The 13,598-nt window shown below is 51.1% G+C and overlaps 1 protein-coding gene across 1 annotated transcript in view; it reads right to left on the bottom strand.

The window, feature by feature from the left end:
- The window catches only part of JAKMIP1 (janus kinase and microtubule interacting protein 1), a 174,640-nt gene that overhangs the window by 4,176 nt on the left and 156,866 nt on the right, over positions 1-13,598 (bottom strand). The window contains exons 17-19 of the mRNA XM_032254158.1: positions 12,349-12,417; positions 10,852-10,929; positions 7,433-7,636 (exon numbers count right to left, since the gene is read on the bottom strand). Of these exons, the coding sequence (XP_032110049.1) occupies positions 7,433-7,636; positions 10,852-10,929; positions 12,349-12,417 (351 nt within the window). The remainder of the gene's footprint in view (positions 1-7,432; positions 7,637-10,851; positions 10,930-12,348; positions 12,418-13,598) is intronic.

Below are 13,598 nucleotides of genomic sequence, written 5' to 3'. Positions count from 1 at the left end.
CCTGCAGAATTAATTTTCCAGGGGGTTTGCCAATCATTCCTTCTAGTCCCACACAGTGTCTCCACTGAGGGAATCTGGTGAACTCCCCCGTTTCCAGTTCTTCATGTGCTCTAAGGCCTTCTGCCCCATCAAGGGCCCTACCAAGGTGGGTACCCCTGGAACAACTCTGCCCAGCAGGCTGCCGCTCCTTGACCCGCATAGAGACTTCTTGCACTGAATCGATGCTGGGAGGCAGAAGGGTGGACGATCCCAGCCAGCAAAAATTAAACCTGGGGTCACCAAAGGCTTTATTCAGGCCTGGAGAAGCCATCTTGCATTCTGTAGGGCAGTGATTCTCCAGCCTGTGTCAGCATCACCCAGAGAGCCTGTCTGCTCAAATGCAGATTGCCAGGCCCTGCCCACAGAGCTTCTGACTCTGCCCGGCAGGGGCGGGACCTGAATGAAAGGTGCACTCCAGCAAGCTCCCCGGAGATGAGGGTGTGGATGGTCCAGGGCTTCTGCTTTGAGAATCACCACTGTGGGCACACCGTAAATAGGGCTCCATATGCCCAAGCCTGTTTCAGTCCTGGGTAGAAAGACAAAGACCCTCCCCTTGTAGTCCAGTTAAGGTTCAGATAATAGCGGCATACAAACAAATAGAGGGGGCATCAGATGAATACAAACGCTGTTAAGAAAACCAAGAGGGGCTGGGCAGGATGGCTCAGGCCTGTAATTTCAGCTCTTTGGGAGCCTGAGGCAGGTGGATCACCTGAGGTTAAGAGTTCGAAACCAGCCTGACCAACATGGTGAATGTCTCTACTAAAAATATGAAAACTAGCTGGGCATGGTGGTGCATGTCTGCAGGGAGGCTGAGACAGGAGAATTGCTTGAACCCAGGAGGCAGAGGTTGCTGTGAGCTGAGATCGTGCCATTTGTACTCCAGCCTGGGTGACACGGCGAGACTCTGTATCAATAAATAAATAAATAAATAGATGTGAGGAGGGTGAGGGGTGAGGGACTGAGCCATGGGCCGGAGGAGGTGTGGAACCTAGCAGGGACCTACGATAGTTCACCAGATGCACAAGAGGGGAAGGGAATTCCAGGCGGAGGGAACGGTCTGTGCAGAAGGCCAAGGGGTCTTGGGAGGGAGTGGTGGGCAGATCTCAGAGGCTCTGGAATGGTGCATGTCCTGATGAGGTGCTCACAGCTTTGGGGTTGTCATGGGGAGCCAGTGACAGGTTCTAAGCAGAGAAATGATGAGCTTTTGATTCCAGGATGATCACAGGGGCAGCCAAACAGAATGGATTCCATGATGGAGACAGAAGAAAAGATGATTCAGCTCTGTGACCTCAGGTGGTTACTCCGCCTCACTGAGGCTTGGTGTCCTTATCTGTAGATGGGCGCTGCCCACATCTAAGGATTTAACCAGCAAATTCGTACCAAGTGTTTAGAGCAGAGCTTGGCATTGAGCACTCCATAAATTATTTTAAAAGCTGGTAATGTTCTACTCTCTCCCACCCGAAGGGAATGGGACCTCAGTCTGGCAGCACAGGAGTTCGCCGGCAACCCACTCACGTGCAGGGCGGCCAAGGAGCGTCTGGGCGTAGGTAGGGCGTGTGGCTTGGATTCTGGGCCCCAAATGTAGCAGCTGTTGGACTCTGGGTGAGTGACATAATCTCTCTGTGTCTGGACCTCTCTACTGTAATATCTGTGTAGGACCCCGTGACACTGAGGGTGAAATGGGATCTGCAGGGCAATGCTTTGTAATCTAATGCCCAGCTTTACAGATTCCAAAGAACTTCTGAGCATCCCCCAGAAACAACTTCTGAGCTTTAAAAATCAGCCTGAGGGGCCAGGCGCAGTGGCTCACGCCTATAATCCCAGCACTTTGGGAGGCCAAGGTGGGCGGATCAGGAGGTCAGGAGTTCAAGACCAGCCTGGCCAACATGGTGAAACACTGTCTGCACTAAAAATACAAAAATTAGTGGGTGCCTGTAATCCTAGCTACTCTGGAGGCTGAGGCAGGAGAATTGTTTGAATCTGGAAGGTGGAGGTTGCAGTGAGCTGAGACTGTGCAACTGCACTCCAGCCTGGGTGACAGAGCAAGACTCTGTCTCAGAACAACAAAAAAATCAGCCTGAGAACCTGGCTCTTGTTCTAATCTTTCCTGACATTCACTCTCAGGGAACAGTCAGTGTCTTGTCAGAGTGTGGGAGCAACTGCACTCCAACCTGGGTGGGTCAGTGCCAGTCTGTCTCCCGGGCTGGAACATTGTCCCAGCACCTAGAACAGTGCTTGGTACATGGATGTTAGAACAACTTAAAACAAACAAAACACAGTGGCACGATGGGCAGCAGGGGCAGCTCTGAGCAAGCTGGATGATGCAGCTGTGGTGGGCGGAGTGGGCTCAACAGGGCTCCAAACGTCGGGCTAAGCCACCCAGACTTTGTACTCCGGGCACTGGGGAGCCAGTGAGGGTCTCAGGGGAGGTGCTGTGGTGGTGCTGTGTGTCAGGAAGGCTTCAGCAGAGGAAGAGACAATGGAGAGCGTATTGCCATCGTGAATTGTCCCAGCAGATGCCTCTGCAAGTCAACTGCGGTTTGGAGGTGAAACCTGTGCTACTGAACCCTCAGAGAGGGTCGGGACAAAGTGAATTTACACCAATGCCTTCACTCCAGCCTTCACTCAGGCAGAGCTCTTTGCAAAAGTGCAGAATCATTCTGTTGGGAAAGATGCCATCCACTAATAGAGGGGTTTTCACGTCCTCTTTTCCTCTTAGTTAACAGGGCTGGAAAATGCCAGTTCGGCTGGGGCCGGGCAGGGGACATCACTGCACCCCATGGGCTGGATCCCAGGCAAAACACAATGGTAATGTCCACAGCAAACTGGGAGACTGGGAAGGTTCGTCTGTGGTTGAAGCAGGCAGCCAGTGCCTGGGCCCGATCAGAAGCGGGTGAGTGTTGCCGGAACACCAGGTTGTGCTATGTCGTGTTGCCGTGATGAATACATGAGTGTTAGGGATTATTGTGAACATGAAGGTGAGGGAGGACATAATAATGATTAGGTTGAGTTAGAATGGCCAAGTGCAGCAAATGTTAGCTGATATTCACTGAGTGCTTACTTTGTGAACACTTTAAATTCTCCATTGACCACAACACGTTAAGATGTGTGCGTTGACTCAATCTACAGACAAGAAAGCTGAGGCTCACAGAGGTGAACTAACTTGCCTCAGGTTACACCATAACTAGGGCAAGGATTTGAATAAAAATCTGTCTGACCCGAGAACCTATGGCTCCTAATGCTACATCATAGCTTCCTATACAGAACTTTAAAGCATTAATTTTTATATTCCTGGAGGGGAACAAAATCACTGTAATACAGGTTTGAATTCCTTCCCTCCGGAAAACAAATGTAGTTTTCAATACTCTTCTGAAAATACCAGATTTCTGGAAACTATTGAATGATAGCAATTAACAAACAATTAAAAAAACAGCATGGATAGTGAATCCTCAGGGAATCATGCAGTGTGGAGACCAGGGCTCTGGCAGTGGACTCAGGATGGGCCTGGCCTGGAAGGGTTACCTTATGGCTGGCGGACCTTCATCCAGCTGTATTGCCTCTGTGCCTTCATCTCTCCCTCTATTTAAGCAGAATTGAAGCCTTAATTAGGTAGCCAAACACCTGTTTACAACAGGTGTTTTCATGATGCTCACTACAACCACTGTTTCAGGGTGGTGGTTTCTCTGTAAAATCCTATGTACAGGGTACCACTTTTGCCAACTGCAGCCCTTTGAAAACATAAAGCCTTTCCTCAACCATGATAAAGGGTTTCCACCTCAGGGGCTTTGTACGTGCTGTTCTCTCTGCCAGGCGGCTGCCCGGCTCACCCCCTCGCACCATTTCAGCCTCTGCCTGTTTCTGACACCTTCAACGTTTGTTCCAGTCTTCCTTGTTTCCTCTCCCCAGAATATAAGAACATCCTATCCACGGAAGCAGGACTTTGCCCACTGTTCCACTCTCAACAGCCAAAGCTGCGCCTGGCACGGGGTGGCTGCTCCATGCATGGTTGTTGAATGTAAGCTGGAAGCAGCAGCATCGCACTTCCCCAGTACCATGCGGTCACTGGGCTGGCTGGGAAGCCTCCCTTCTGCCCAGGAGTCATACCGCGACCACCCACTTCCAGGAAGGCCTGTTAAAGGAAGCATCCCGTTAAACAGATGCGCTCCTAAATCTGCACCTCTTTTATGAAGGCTGCGGCCTGCTGGCTGAGGGCCCCAGGCTGCTGTTTCTATGACACACGTGCAACACTCCACAGGGAAGAGGAGCAAGAGTCAGCACACATCATGGCATCGTCAGTTACACCGGGAGAGTTTGGCCAAGCTTTTTCAACCTGCAGAACCACACCAGAGCCTCGAGGCAATGCCTGGAGATGCAGTCGCTCAGAACTGCCCATAGTATAGATGAAGAAGCTGAGGCCAGCAAATGTTAAGCCTTGCTGACAGTTCTGGAGCTGAACTCAAAGCAGGGAGGAGGTAGAACCCTTTTCCCTGGATTCTGCTGCCTTGTGTGCTAAAGGAGGGAGACAGGGTGAGGGGAAAGGGAAGGAATAATAACACATTTTCTTACTAAACCAAAAATCTAACAAGACCCTTACATCCCCCCAGAACTCACAGCCATGCATCTATAAGATGAAGGTTTAACAACTAGAAGTTGCACAGAAATCATCATGGGATTTTCTTAAATGTGGAAACTGATTCCATAGGCCTGGGGCAGGGCCTGAGATCCTGCATTACTAGCAGGTCTCAGCATCATGCCAATGTCCCTGGTCCAAGAACCACACTGAGTGGTTGGGGCCACACACTACCTTGGGTATTCACATCCATGCATTATGACATAAAGAGAGTTCTCCTTTCATTGAACACCTACCATGCCCCAGGTGAATTGATTTGCATAACTTATCTCATTAAAACCTCAGAGCAATGTATTGTTAAATAAATGTAGTGACTTCGGCTTATATGTACATATCACTGTATTTTAATACAACTGAGTTCGGGGAAGTTTCAGTATTCAGTGGGAGAAAGGAATGTCTACTAATTACCTTCAGCAGAATTCTCAACTAATTTGAAAATGATCCAAAGATAAAGGAAAAGCAGTACCAACCCTGGTTAAGTTACTGTTCAAGCTATTCCATGCAATTGACTACACAGTTTGATAAAAGGAAGTGATTTGTCCCCTATGATTTTACATAAACACTAGAAAACATTTACATTTTAAATGACTTTTTTCTTTAAGGGATGCTGATCCTCCACTGCCCAGCAGGCAGACACCACTATGGCTTGCTTTGTGGCTTTTTAAAAAAAATCACTCAGATCCTGGGTTCATTTTTCAGCATGTGCAGCGTGGGGGCTTTTCCAGGAGTCACAGTGGAATGTGGCATTGCCCTGTGTCTTTATGGTGTGCTCTCTAACCCATCACACATTTCAGATTCAGGTCACCAAAAGCAGCACATTCCATGAGATTTGAATCCTCAAGTGGGGTAATGATTTTTTTTTCTCAAACACACAAATGTTGCTCTGTTCTTTGAGCTGGATCTCCTGAACACAGAATCAATTCCTTCATCTGCTGCACACTTCAGTGAGCAAGTCCTGAAATGAAGGCACAGTGCTCTCAGAACTCAGCACCTGGCTCCTAACTCCCCATCTGCTCCTGCTATTTCCACCCACAGTCTACATTCAGCAAGAACCCATAGTGGTCTGCATTATGGAGAGCATTTTACAAGTCATAATTATCTAAACCTCACCATGCCCCAATGACATACGCATTGTCATCATCCCCATGAGGAAGACATTGAGGCCCAGAGAGGTTAAGTAATTTGTCCAAGGCATCTAAGTGGAAGAGCCAGGGTTCAGAGCCAGGTCATCTGGTCCCAGTGTCTGTGTTTTCAGCTTCTTTGCTGCCCTAAGCTGACCCACACCATGCTGCTCTCTTGCCTGAATGCCCTTTCCTTTGATGGTAATGATTATTGATTTTATGTTAACTTGGCTAGGCCATGGTACCCAGATATTTGGTCAAATATTCTAGATGTTGCCAGATGCCATGGCTTATGCCTATAATCACAGTTCTTTGGGAGGCCAAGGTGGGTGGATCACTTGACGTCAGGAGTTCAAGACCAGCCTGGCCAACATGGAGAAACCCCATCTCTACTAAAAATACAAAAATTAGCTGGGTGTGGTGGCGGGGGCCCGTAATCCCAGCTACTCAGGAGGCTGAGGCAGGAAAATCACTTGACCCGGGAGGCAGAGGTTGCAGTGAGGTGAGACTGTACCACTGCACTCCAGCCTGGGCAACAGAGAGAGAGCCAGGCTCCATCTCAAAAAACAAAACTAGATGTTTCTGTGGAGGTCTTTTTTAGATGAGATAAACATCTAAGTCAGTAGACTTTGAGTAAAGCAGATGAGCCTCCATAATGTGGTGGTTGGTGAGGGGAGGGGTTCATTCAATCACCTGAATGCCTTGAGAGAAACCCTGACCTCCCCGAGGAGGAAGGCATGCTGCTAGCAGGCAGCCAGGCTTGAACTACAATTCTTCCCAGGAGCTCTGGCCTACCTCGAAGACTGTGAACTTGCTGAGCATTCATCTACAGTTGTGTGAGCCAGTACCTTAAAATAAGTCAACCTCTCTCTCTCTCTCTCTCTCTCTCTCTCTCTGCCCACATCCCCCTTCTTTTTCCCTTCTGTGGCATACCTCCACCAGTAATCTAGATCCTTACTATCTGGGTGACCTCCAGGGACATAAATTAGCCTCACTGAGCCTGAGTTCTCTCCTCTGGAAAATGGACATCATAACGGCCACCTGTACTGTCCATGAGATGAAGGATCTGCAGTGCCGGGAGCCACCGCCAGACACACAGTGAGCACCCAACAAACGCTCTGCGTGCCACTGCTTCTTTCCCTTCATTGTCACTCAGGAGTCATGAAGCGCAGCTCCCCATGTGCTCAGTAGCACATGAAACTCACAAGCAACACTGAACCTTGGAAGGCATTGAGGTTCTCAGACCTACAACACATACACCTTCCAGGCCAATCCTCAAATGAGCCGCCATCACAAAAGCCAGCAGAAAAGCAAACCATTCAGCAAGTGCCTCCCGGTCACCAGCATCTGACCTGGAAACAGCGTGCAGATGCTGGAGGAAGAGGGCTGAGGGAGAAGGCACTATGGTTTGGATGAACATTTCAGCATTTGCTCCACAGAATGCCCAAGTGCCCCACGTCTTGCCCCGTCACAGGGAGTTATGACGGGCATCGATGAGATCTTGCTTCTCAGAAACTTACTTTACCACCAACTCTACCTGGAACAAGCCTGGGGCACCCAGGGGCCCATCAGGGTGCCAAGGTGCACACAGGGCAACGGGGGTACCAGGGGAGCTGTGGGCGCAGCAGCTGTCGCCGCCTACCTGCTGGGCCTGCTGTAGTAGCTCCATGCGCTCCCGCAGGATCTGGCTGTCAAACTCTCGGCTCTGTCTGAGGATCTGCCTGCGCACCTTCTCCACCGCAGCCTGCAGGTCCTCCCGCTGGCCCTCGCTCAGCGCCTCACCGGCCCTCCGCCCCGGCTCCTGCTGCAGCGCCGTGTACAGTGTGGCCTCCAGGTCTTGGATTTTCTGAGCAGTGCAGATGACACAGACAGAGGAAGGTCACAAGGAGGTGGACGGGAACCACCAGGAGGCTGCTGCTGGTGGAGGCAGAGCCAGGGAGGGAGGTTTCGGGCAGGGAGGAGTAGCTGGCAGGGGCCAAGCACAGGGCGAGCAGTCCCCGGGGGAGCAGGCTGTGAGGGAGCACCTCGGCCCCCGCACACATTATCCAGGGCGGTTTTAACTCTATTCAACCCAGAAGCTCCGACTATGCACAAGAGGGAACAATGGCAAGAAGAAAACGTAGGGACAGCCTTCCCTTAAAGTGTGTGGCCCACACAGCGGGCGTTCACCAGGGCTCATTTCGTCCTGGGCTTCCAGTTCACTCTCCTCACCTTGGGAACAAATCTGCACTTTTCTAATGGGCACCAGTGGGAAACTGTGTCTGCATTTGCACACATTTGGTTTTCAGCTGCCTTAAGAATGTAACTCTAGTCCAAAACAAACAGTGGTAATGTTTTAGTTGCCCCTAGCCCCCCCAAAAAGCAAGACACCCTTTGTTTGCAACACAGAATGAGACATTAGTGACCAACTGGGGATCCTTGTGAAAGCTGAGTTTTCATCATTACTGGAGGTTACTCCTTTCCAGAGGAAGACACTTAAACATAGCTATCTTATGGGAATGTCCAGGGACAAAAGAAAATTATCTCCTTTTCTGCCTCCCTAAATACTCCCCACATTCCTTACTAAGGAACAGCTACTTCTTTCCTGAAGAAACCACAGGTGGTACAGAGGAACCACGAGTTTCAATAGAAACATGCCACTGAGGCAGAGGCTAACCAGGTAGTTCTCATTCACAGCATCAGAGGTTAACCAGTAGCCCTCCTTCACCATGACAGAGCTTAGCCAGTAGCCCTCCTTCACCATGACAGAGCTTAACCAGTAGCCTTCCTTCACCATGACAGAGCTTAACCAGTAGCCCTCCTTCACCAAGACAGAGGTTAACCAGTAGCCCTTCTTCACCAAGACAGAGGTTAACCAGTAGCCCTCCTTCACCAAGACAGAGGTTAACCAGTAGCCCTCCTTCACCAAGACAGAGGTTAACCCGGTAACCCTCCATCACCATCAGGCTGCCTGCTCCTCAAGTCTCCTCTGTCTTTTCCCTATTGGGATCCAGGCCCATCAGGCCAGACTGATTTTAACCAACAGACATGATCACCTTCTCCTCTGTCCACCCCAGCAGTTGCTTCTGGGGAATTAGAAGGTTGGAATCTGTTCCTGGCAGAGCCGTGGGACCCCCGATGGGCTCCACATGGAGCAGGGCTTGCTGGTTGGTGCCTGCAGGCTCGCCCCCTCCCCACTCAGCAGCTGAGCTCCCAGGAGGCCCCACATGGCCAGTTTCCAGATGGAAACGCACCACTTGATTCTGGAAACCCCATTGAGGGCCCACCCCACCTCACTCAGCTCAGTGGCAAAGGGACACAGGCTTGCATCTGGCACCTGCAGTCCTGGCCCCGGTGTGGACACATGGCCCTGCCACCCTCTCAGAGCATTTCACTTCCGGGCTGTTCATGATAAACTAGGGCGTGTCAGAACTCCCGTCTAGCCATGTGACTGAAATGCCACTGGGAGCACACGGCCCACGCAGGCTTTCGGATGCTCCAAGTGTGAAGGCAGCTTCTATACGGTGGCAGAAGCAGCATGCAGGGACCTCTTCTGCAGAGCCAGCACTCTGAAGGGTCCCTCAGGCCTTGCTGAGTTGGTGCTTAGACCAATCTTAGAGGAAGGGTGGACCCCAAGGTGATCCGAAGTGTGTTTTGGGAAATGCCAGTTCTGCAAGATGTCCCTTGAAAAAAGTTCCCATGATCCAGTGAACTTGGCACACCACTCGCTTACATTCCTCTCAGAGCCTTAACCCACCCTTTAGAACACGAAGACTCCAAGAAGTCCTCCAGAGTTTTACAACTTACTCTACTGCACTATGTTTTGGGGGGCCCTAGGTTTCTGAACATTGAACATAACATTCCTTGGAGTTTTTTGGGAAATGCTAGGGGAAAACAGCGATGTATGATGGGGATGGCCCATCCTTCAGGGTGTTTTCAAAAGGACCAAGCCTGGGAGAAAACAAGGAACAATCTAAAAGACTAGAGAGGCAGGAGACAGACCAGTGTATGGATGAGAATGTCTCCACTTGTTAGTAGCCCTCAACACTGCTGAAACATCGTGTGCTCGGAAACGAAGAACCCAGAGGGAAGTGCTGTGTGTTGATAAGGCTTGGTCCATTCCGATCTCCTTCATCTCCTGCTCCCAGTCCCATGGGATTCAAGCCTCAGCCTTGACAGAAGGGCGGAGGGCCACAGCAAGCTGCACTGGCTTGACGTCTAGAACCTCCTGTCCATCTGAGCTGAGCTCAGGCTATCTGCTCTGTCTTCCTGGAGCCTCTTGTGGGAAGTCAGGTTTTAAAGTCATTTTCTTAGTGATTGGATCTGCATTTTGTAGGTGCAAAACCAATTTTTAAAACGATTTTAACTGTAAGTGATCTGGGCACAGATTTGCTCAAGACTTTGTGACACACTAGCTTCTTCCTACAAGGAATGGCATTGAACTCCACATTCTCTCTCCTGCAGGGACGAGTATCCCTTATACTCAACTCCCCCCCACCCCCAAGGAGAATTTCTCTCAGTGCCAGGAAAAGGCAGCTTTGAGTGTGAGGACGAAGGAGCCTGAACAGCATCCCACTGTACTTTATCACCAGGACGCCCAGAGCCAATTTCAACCCAAACGCAATATGACACCTGACTTTACACCTCGTCCCTTCGGTTCTGAAAGCCACTTGGCATCATCTCATTGCTTTACCTCTGTGTTCCTTTATGATCACCTCTTTTTCCTATTTACAGGAAAACTTGCTTTAGGACTTTAAGTCTAAATACTTAGGTGTAATCAAACATATAGAAACACAGTTTCTTCCCATTCATCTCAAATGATTACTAGAATGTAAGAAGCATGTCTAAGAAAACCATTAAAGCGACTGAATATTTTTGACAATCACAATTGAAGAAGTGATTGTCTGTACAAAAGAAGTGACAGTCTGTACAATCGTTCCAGCCGCAGGGTGGAGATGGCATTTTCATCACTCCCGTTTGGCACTGGGGAGCGCCCTAAATGCACTTTCAGCCCCGAAGGAAAAAGCAGCCTCTAATGGGGAGTCTAAGAAGCCAAAGTGTCAAACCCACTTCTGGTCCTACCAGGTAAGCCTGGTCAAGGGCTTGCTTCCGGTAGTCGAGCTCCTCTTCCAGGTAGCCCTTCTGCCTGCTGAACAGGTCCTGAGAAAGAGGGAGGCGCCATCAGGGACCAGCGTCAGAACAGGAATCCATGACAGCTTCAGAGCCCGTTTGCTAGAGCGGCAGTCTCACCAAATTGGGGGCACTCAGATGAGAAAGGACTTGACAGTCTTCCCCACTTGCCCCCACATGAATCGCCCAGCAGGAGCCTCACGGACCCGGGGCAGCCTTGACTGCCAGGCCTGATCCTCGGTCAAGACTACCCCATTCCCCCTGCTTCCCTTCCTCTTGGGTACCTGACTGTAATGAAGGGACCCACCTCAAACCCAGGCGCAAGTCACGGAGTCCTTCTGGGTTTCTCCTGCCATGTCCTAGTGGCCCTCAAAGACTGTCTTCATGGTTCTCAGATGTGGCTCTTCCTGCCTGCCTGACCTGCATCACCCACTGCCCAACTGGTCTCACTGCGCACTCTTCTCCCTGCCTCCCGCATCCCTCTCTAAGACCCTGCCAGCATGATCTCTCCAGAGTGCAAATCTCTTTTTATGACTGTGGGTTTCAGGGTTACAGTTCATCTCCTGCAGCCACTTCCTTTTATAGACAAGGAAAGAGAGAGCCAGAAAGGACCAGAGCCTTGCCTTAGATGGCACAGTTCAGAGGTGGCAGAGGAGGGAGTGGAAACCCAGGCCTTCCGGCACCAGTCCAGGGCTCTTTCCGCGCCACGCTGTGCTCCCAGCCCACACTAGTCCTACACCTTCCTCCTTCTCCTCCCCTTTCCATTTCTCCTTGGAGAACTCAAATTGGCCTTTGACTACTCAAGAAACACATCTTCTGGGAAGCCTTCTCTGACCTCCCCAGGCTCCCCATACATCCATGTGAATAACCACCAACCACTACCACTTATCAGGTACCCAAGGTGCCAAGCACAGTGCAGCACTGGTTATGGATCTAGCATTTCTCATCCCACAACCCAGCAAAGCAGACTGGAATTCCTCATTCATCAATGAGAAAACTAAAGTCCAGTTTTCCAAGCTGTCATAGCCAGCAAAAAGTTGGGCCCCATCTGTGTGTTCCACACGCATGCGCCAGCATCTCCATGTCTGGGCTATGGCTCTCCCAACTTCCTTATGCTGCATTCACGTGAGCTCATGAACGCATGACCCTGCAGGCCTGTGAGCTTGTTCCTGGTGGCAGGGACCCCACTTATTCATTACTAAGCCTCTAATCCTGGCATAGTGCCTGGGACACAGCAGAGGCTCTGAAAATATGTATTAAATGAATAATTGAGCAAGTGAAAGGGTAAGTAAATAAGTGATAATTACTCAGAACAACCACTGCGGCAAAAGCAAAACTGAGAAATGCATGTAAATCATCAGGAAAACACATGCAAAGCCTTCCTGCAGATCGGCTTCTCTGCGCTCTTTGAACCCTCTCCCTCCACCCCCAGGCAGTCAAATCTTTTACCTTCTCCTTCTCCAGGTCCAGCATCTTCTGGGTCAGGGCGGCCTCAGTCCCCTCTATTTGCTTCAGCCACTAGAAAACAGCAGGGACAGGAGGGGTGCAGCGAAGTGAGAGTCAGAACCCAAGGGGCTGTGGAATTTCACAGGTTTGTGAATTTCATAGATGGGCTTCCTCGGGGTGTGCTCGGGAATGGGCCACGTCACGGCACACACATGGCTGCATCTGCGAATGGTGTGGTTGTGTGTGTGTGGTCCAGCCTGTATGTGCAGGAGGTCACAGGTGTGAGGGTGACATGTACATGTGTGGAAGCTTCATTCAGAGCCTGGATGGACCCGAGTGTGCACCACTTACGAGTGTGTGCAGCAGAAGTGAACGTGGTGCAGCTGATGTCACTGAGTGCCTGCTTTGTGCTGATGTTTCACGTGGAAGACTTCATCTGACCCGCTTACGACCACCTCATACAGGAGGCAGTATCACCCCCATTTTGCAGGTAAAAACATGGAGGCTGAGTTAAGTAACTTGTCCAAGGTCACACAGGTGCAGAATGAAGATTTGGAACCCAGCCTGCAGGACGCCAGAGCCACTGCCCTTATCCCACCAGCAACTGTGAGTTGGAGCAGCCCAGAGTGCCTGGTCCAATGCGAGAGGAGGTGGAATCATGTACAGGGTAGGGGTGTAGCAGCATGAAAGCAGGGTTCATGCCAGGACATGAGGGTGCAGGCATGGACGGTACTGGTGAAAACCCAGGCATGCACCTGAGCAACAGGTAAGGGAGTGGGAGCTCTGTCCACGTTCCCTCTGGGACCTGGGCTGGGGGTGAGCACAGAGGCAGATGTCATATGTGGATGTGTCTCTACAAGGAGCCCCTAAAACGGGAAGAAGTCCAGGCTGGCATAGGGTTATTGCCCTGTGGGGGAGGGCTGGGGAAGGTCACTGTTGACCCCCTCATTGCTAAGGCCATCGGATGGCCTCCTGCGCCAGGCACCGGGTATGGAGTGCCACTTTCCTGACCCCAGACTCCGGCTGCAGAAAGCCTCCCTTCCCAACCCCAGGCCCTGGCTATAGAGCGCCCCCTTTCCTGACCACAGACCCTGGCTGCGGAGTGCCCCCTTCCTGACCCCAGACCCCGGCTGCGGAGTGCCCCCTTTCCTGACCGCAGACCCCGGCCGCGGAGTGCCCCCTTTCCTGACCGCAGACCCCGGCCGTGGAGTGCCCCCTTTCCTGACCGCAGACCCCGGCTGCGGAGTGCCCCC

Source organism: Sapajus apella, unplaced genomic scaffold (genome assembly GCF_009761245.1).
Source record: "Sapajus apella isolate SASKATOON/1434 unplaced genomic scaffold, GSC_monkey_1.0 scaffold85, whole genome shotgun sequence".
Classification (NCBI taxonomy): domain Eukaryota; kingdom Metazoa; phylum Chordata; class Mammalia; order Primates; family Cebidae; genus Sapajus; species Sapajus apella.
This window is presented reverse-complemented; position numbering and strand designations above follow the sequence as displayed.